Here is a 7436-nt window from a genome sequence, read left to right on the forward strand (position 1 = left end):
CTGCCCCGGGTTTCTTGGTAGCTAAAAAAAGAAAAGTTGACTGTACAGTTCCGAGAGACGTGTATAAAAACACGAGTTTCACTTCATCTTGATGCTGCTTCCTCCTTTGTGTTCTCACACCGCGCTTCCGATGATGTCTCTCCTTTCGGCCGCTGGAGCTGAACCGGGGCTGCAGGCTAGTGCTCCTGTCGTCAGGCTTTCTTCTGGGTGAATATTTTCGTCCCGCGAGCCGTGTTTTGGCGTCGCCGGGCTGCTCTCGCCTCGGCCGGGGCCCACGCAGGGGCGTGCGTTTCCGCTGCGCCTCCACGCTGCCACGGCTTCTGCTTTTCCTCCCGGGCTGAGCGAGAGCCCGGTTCAGCTGCGGGAACCGCCGCAGACGCCCGGGGGATCGCGCGCTCTCCTGCCGTCCTTGCGCTCGGCGTCCAGCGAGGGGGGAGAGCCCAGCGGGGGGGGGAAGCCGCCACGCCCCCGCCATGCGTCTCCTGTGAAGCCCCCGATGAGTGCGGAGGAGGTTTCGGAGGGTTCCCCCTCTCCCTCGCCCCCCGCTAGCGACTGCGACTGCCCCCCGAGGAATAGGGGGAGGAGCAGGAGGAGGAGGAGGGGGAGGAGGCGGTCCTGGGCGCTCCTGGCGCTGACGCTCACCGCCGTCGCCGCGGCCTGCGTCTCCGCGCTTTCCTTCCACCGCGTGCAGGCCCTGAGGTCCGAGCTGTCGGCCCTGCGCTCCGAGATCCTCCGGCGGTGGGAGGAGGAGAGCGACGGGGCCGCCCAACGGGATGCTGAGAAAGCGGAGGACGGACACGGGGTGAGCCACGCCCGCTTTTTCTGTCCGAACGCTGCTGGAGTACTTGCATTTCAGCGCGCGGTAAACTCGTTCATAAAAGTTGAACGTTGGCGATGGTGCACCTGGTGGTCTAACATGGACGCCCGCTCAGATGCTTGCTAAATGGGGGCTGACAGTGCAGTCTGAAGCGGTGTTCTGGTACGGTCTGATAATTCTCTCTGTCCCCAGGAGCTGCTGCGTTCCAGCAGTGGACCAGAACCCCGCCCCAGCGCGCGCAGCCCAAAGTCACAGCAAGGTGAGCTCACAGTACCAAAGGGAATTATGGGCAGTGTTCTGGGCCGGACAGGAAAGTCTGGGCCTTCATTCAGTCTTAATACAGCAATGTTTTTCACAGTGGTGCATAGCTGCTTGGGGTACATGAAATACAGGCTCTCTCCTCGGTTAATGTTGCATGACTTTTGTGTAAATCGCCTTTTATTTCCCCAAAAGTGCTGTAAAATACATTTCTCTGTCATAGAGATGTTCAGATGATCAGTGTTGCTCGATTGAGACTTTGGCCAAAAAAACTGCATAGAATTGTCATTTTTTTCTGTTATAAAAGCGGGAATTTTTACACACAACCACCACAAGATTGCACAGGCGTTTATTCTTATAACCTTCCCTGAGTCGCTTTCCAAAGATTTCTATGCAACTGTCAATGTTGCTACTTTAAGGTGACGCAACACTAAATTACTGACTAAATAGCCTACTGATCACTCACCTAGCTAACATTTCATTTTAAGATTGAGCCATAAATTCCACTTAACTAACTTTGCTGAGTGTTACTGCTCTTCCAAGCTGGAAACTCTTTGTCAGTTGTCAGTTGGTGCATTGCTGCTTCTACAGATTAAGAGTAAACAAGCCATTTACGTTTTTTTGATGTTGGTATGGTGAGATTTCTCAAATGCTGTGGGTGTCGAAGCCATTTCCTTATGACACTTCCTGTGCGCTGTAGTTACTCACTGTTACGAGTACCAAAATGAGTGCCATATCTGACTATCTAAAGCAACTAATGAGATACTTGTATCGTCTCTAAAATGAAGCTTATTCATTGAGCAAGGGTTGCTACTTGAAGTGATATGCCAAGGCTGTTTACCCTGAATGAATGGCTACAGAACAGAAGGCAGGCTTGCAAAAGACAAACACAAAGACCCTCTCTTTTTGAAAGAAGGCCTTTGAGTCACAATCCATTTGCTTTTCTTATTCCAGAGGTCAAGAGTAAGATTTCATAGAGTAACGTGTGCCATTTTGCATATGTGATGAATGCGAATGTGTTTCGCCTTTAACCTTTTTACAATATGTGGTTGTTCGATTGTTCAACTCAATTTCGTGGAATTGAGAGCAGAATTGACCGTATTTGTTGTGTGATGCAAGCTCGTGCACATGCCCTGCACGCTCGCTGACTTCCTCTCCAGCACTTCCTGTTTTTGTCTGTCCTCCTTCAGTGCTCCAGGCCTGCCTGCAGATGACGGGAGACAGCAGCCGAAGAACCACGCAGAGGGGTACGGCAATCCCGCCCCAGCCGGCGCTCAGACGAATTACCACTGTTTGTGCCGTTAATCGCCACAGCCCCACAGAGACCGGCCGTAATCACCACGCTCGGTTCCTCAGAAAGGCAGATAATCTTCTTACGGAGAAACCCATTAACACCCAGACCAAGGTCATTGAAAGTGGGTAGGCGCACGGTGGCTGAGACCGCCATCGTACGCCGGGAGCTTTTTACGCCTCGCAATTAGGCAATATCTTAATTGCAGCGATTTAAAGCCTAAGTACGCACTCGTATCTCGGTCGCGCGTGCGCCTTTATAGTCGGCGTTTAGCCTGCCGCTTCGTATTCTGCTTACCAAAGCTCCGTAAAACATGTATCTGCGTACGCTGTCATGATGACCCTGTAAATCACTGCGGATAAGAGCGCTCCCCCCATGAATAAATAATAATAATAAATAATAATAACTGTCAGGATGTGCTACAGCAGTGCATCTGAAAGTCAAATGTTATGAATATTTAAAGAATGAATGATTCCTTTTCACACAACTCACTAGCGCAAGCAAGCTGGTACGCACATGACATTTACAGCTAATTTACGGCTTTCTATCGTTTTCTGTTTTTTACATCTGTTTTTATTCCCTGCGGTTACTGTTTTCTCCGATGGTACGTGCTCTCGTATATCTGTGACTGTGGCGTGCTTTGTATGTTCGTGGGTCCCCTGAAGTGTGGCAGTCTGCCAATCACCCGCTGAGCTGTGATGTATTCAGAACTTGGATGGAAACCTTCCCTACGACGCTACGCCGCATAGGATAGGCACGCTTCATGTGCAGATAGCCCGTTGACCAGAGGTGGCGCTCTACTAAAACCAGATTCTCCGGGTGAGGCCAACCGCGCTTACCCCCGCCGGACTCCCAGCCGCAGCGAGCGCGAGTAAGGTCGAGTGGAGTAGATTCCGGGTTCAGTTTCCGAGGGGTGCGTCACCGCACTGCAGGCGATGGCCACTTTAGTTCAACATGTCACACGTGAGGCCTGTATCGTTCGCATCTGGAAATTCATGCATTCAGTTTAACAAAATAAAAGTGGGTCATTGTTGGGAAAGATTCAAAGGGTCAGAGGTCAAAGGGTAAAGGCTGACAGAGGGCTCTTATGCCCCGGTGTCATTTCAGGCAGTTACACAGCCCTCCCCTGGCAGGCCGGGCTCAGACAGGGCACCGCCCTGCAGGAAGAGGAGAACGCCATCCTGGTCAGAGAGGACGGCTTCTACTTCGTCTACAGCCAGGTAAAGGTGCACTCCTGCACCCGCCATTTTAATTAAGCACGAGCTAGGTGCCAAAGGCACAAATGCTTCAAAAGCACTTATAAAGCAAACACTTTCTTCTTATTATTAAATTTTACATTTATTAATTTGTCTTTGGGCACATTTTATTTTTCTCACCGCCTGCTTTTTTCAAGCATTTATTTTAAGCATCACCTAAAACGTATATCTCATTATGTTAGCGAGTCATTGCGTTCAGTCATTGTGCAATATTGACCACCTGACCCCCCCCCCCCTCCAAAAAATAGAAAAATTTAATTTAAAATAAAATAAAAATTAAATGAAATGATTTTTCCCTCAGGTTTATTACAAGGATAAAACCTTTGCCATGGGTCACATTCTCCAGAGGAGGCAGAGGGTCGTGGGTGACCAGCCGCAGGAGGTCATTTTGTTCCGGTGCATACAGAACATGGACCGAAACCATCCCTACAACACCTGCTACACGGGAGGTAGGTCCCCAGATTCGGCCCGACACCAGAGGAGACATAAAGGGGTGGCATTAAGACCCGTGACTACGGCAATGAAACCATCTTCCGATTTACTGTGGTCACAGTTCGCTGCTTTCAGATTATGAACTTTGCATACTGTCATTGAGCTTCCACTGGGTATTTTTGCCCCTCCTTCAACAGTATCTTTGTGTTACACTTTTTACAGATCAAAAATAAGGTTCCAATAAGTTTATATGTAATACGGTTTTGACATCATTTTTTAATACGTCAAAAAAGTCCCATTTCGTTAACATTGCTTTGTATTGCGTCTGTGTTAGTTTTACCATGTTTTAAATGTATGTTCCGGTGCTTAATCTGTAGGGTCAGGGTTAGGTGCAGCAGTGTCCATTCCCATGCTCACAGTAAACCTGACAGGAAAGTAAGAGAGAACCATAATCAAGAGTCCTGCTTAAAAGATAAACTTTCAGGCTCCAAGATACACCTCTCTCTCTCCCTCTCTGCGGCGTCCCAGGGATCGTCAGACTAGAGGCCGGAGACCGGCTCGAGCTGCTGATCCCTCGCCAGTACGCCAACGTGTCTCTGGAAGGAGACGCCACGTTCTTCGGCGCGGTCCGGCTGGCGTGACCGGCACTGGTACACCAGGCAGCCGCTGGGATGGGTAGGGTGAGAAGAATGAGGACACTCTTTTGAGGGGGGGGGGGGTGGAGATGTATACTGTATGAATAAAAAGAGAAGGTACACACACCCCAATTAAGGAGGCGCTCAAAAAAAAAAACGGGCGAGAAATTTTCAGAGGTGGCACGCCTTTCTTCATTTCCGTAGTTGCATTTGGGCGTGTCCTTAATGAAAGCGCTGAGGACCGAAAGCCTCGACTCCTGGTTGGTGAACGCGGTTTCATAAACCTGCGCGGCCTCGACTTCAGTCCCCATGTCTGGCGGCAGACGCTGCCGGGTTCCCAGCGCACGCGTGACGTTGGTGCTTCTCCTCAGCGTTCGACAGAAATAGCGCTGACCGCCATGAGGCGCGTAAAAGCAGAAGTGTTCTCCGCACAGCCGTCGGACGGACGTTAATGCGCGGTGTGCGGGAAGTTCACAGCTGGCTGGTTCACGTGACTTGAGATATGCATGGTAAGTTTGCGGTGTCTGTGATGTCAGAGCTATTCCGGACAAGCCACCCTGAAGAGCTGCTCTGTTAAAGGGCCATACACCCAGTATTATTAACTCCCGTTGTTGAACTTACGCATTAGCTTGTAGACATTAGGGGCAGCTCCCATTTCCTTGTCTGAATTAAATGAATTTCTCAATGATTTAATAGCATTTTATGCATTTCATGTAACCTATAGAGTACTGTTTCTGTGTATTAAATAATTGTTTCTTATTTATTGTTACTCAAGCTATTTTCCATCTTTTGAATAAATATTCTATCTAATACCTGAGTGAGAGAGAAAAGCATATACACAACAGATGCTGTTTTGATGGTCTTGCCAGTAGATGGCAGAAATGCCCTGTCATTCTGATATGGATAATATGGCTTTGGTACAGAAGGTAAATTGCAAACGCTCAGCTGTGGGGAGGAGAGATGCAGAAATAAATAATAAATATGTAGTCATCTGAATATAAATCATATCAGCATAATATCATCTTAATTTAAGAACAACATGTGCTAAGCTGGCTTATTTATTATTATTTATTGTTTATTTATCATGCATTCATCACAATTTATCACCATGAACGAAATAGACAGCAGAGCATGATGTTACGGCAGATAACCTTATTAATAATAATATGAATAGTGATAATATCCAAGTAATACAATCAAAACAGTAATGACATTAAAGTGGTTTCATGTCATCCTAGATCCCCCAGGTTAAATGGTCAATGTATTCTGATACATTGGTTCTGTTCTGGTTCTAGGCTCAACCCATTTCATCGTAGTCAATTGATGAGTCAATCGCAGCATCATACTTGTTCTTTCTCTGATGTGTCCGTGGAAGCAGGTGCTTGCACTGTGACATACAACCATGCAGACCAAATTGGAATTAAATACATTTTGTATCTTATTTTTTGGGGCTCAGAAAAGATATCGGTCCCTGGACAGTGATTGGTTCAGTCTGAAGAAATTTACAATTCCAAAATTTTAAAGTGACAGAGTGAGACTTGGTGACAGAGGTACGCCATGAAGTGAGAATGGGGGCCAGAGAAAACGCACACACAAATACACACCTCAGTTATTCAGCACACATTCATACTTACCACACTCAGTCAGCACACACACACACAAACACCAGACTTATTCAGCACACGTCCACACACACCACACTCTGCACACACACTGAAACGCACCCCACTCATTCAGCACACACACACACACACACACACACACACACACACCACACTCATTCAGCACACACACACACACACCACACTCATTCAGTACACACACACACACACACATACACACACACCACACTCATTCAGGACACACACACACACACACATACACACACACCACACTCATTCAGCACACACACCACACACACCACACTCATTCAGTATACACACACACACACACACACATACCCACACATACACACACACACCACACTCATTCAGCACACACACACACACACCACACTCATTCAGTATACACACCACACACACACCACACTCATTCAGCACACGTTCACAACCACACTCATTCAGTATACACAAACACATATACCACACTCATTCAGGACACACACATCACATTCACTCAGCAAGCACACACACACACACACACACACACACATATACACACCACACTTATTCAGCACATGTTCACAGCCACACTCATGCAGTATACACACCACACACACACACACACTCACACACACATCATTCAGCACACGCATACAAACACACGCACATTTTCAACGCACATTATACCATATGTTTCCACACCACATGTGCACTCTCACACGTACACACACACGCACACACACGCACCCACACACACACACACACACGCACACACACACCACAGTCCTGCTCCATGACTGCAGTTTTCTCATACCAGAGGGACACGGCACACTTCATTGCTCTACAGACACAGTGCGCAAAGCAACACTCCACACAAGCGCTTCAACAGGAAATGTCAAGAGGCAAATGAATATTTATGATTGTTTTACATACCATTTAATAACGACCTTAAATTTCATGTACCTGTGTTCTTCCTAATATTGATGGGGTATGGAAAACCAACATGCACGCCATTAAGTCTATCGCACTACTCTATCTGAAAAGCCGTTGTATGCATATATTTTATACTTGCGTAATTGCAGTAATTCAAATTAATTAGTGTCTCGTAATTAATACAGGCCTACT

The 7436-nt window shown here is 47.5% G+C and overlaps 1 protein-coding gene across 1 annotated transcript; it reads left to right on the plus strand.

Moving 5' to 3' along the window:
• Window positions 1-77: 77 nt before the first annotated feature.
• On the plus strand, window positions 78-5501 carry tnfsf13b (TNF superfamily member 13b). The gene is made up of 6 exons (XM_064326546.1): window positions 78-802; window positions 1010-1076; window positions 2266-2322; window positions 3474-3586; window positions 3924-4071; window positions 4583-5501. The coding sequence occupies exons 1-6, from the start codon at window positions 497-499 to the stop codon at window positions 4693-4695; spliced, it is 804 nt and encodes a 267-aa protein (XP_064182616.1). The 5' UTR covers window positions 78-496; the 3' UTR covers window positions 4696-5501.
• Window positions 5502-7436: the final 1935 nt, after the last annotated feature.

Source organism: Anguilla rostrata, chromosome 3, assembly GCF_018555375.3.
Source record: "Anguilla rostrata isolate EN2019 chromosome 3, ASM1855537v3, whole genome shotgun sequence".
NCBI lineage: Eukaryota > Metazoa > Chordata > Actinopteri > Anguilliformes > Anguillidae > Anguilla > Anguilla rostrata.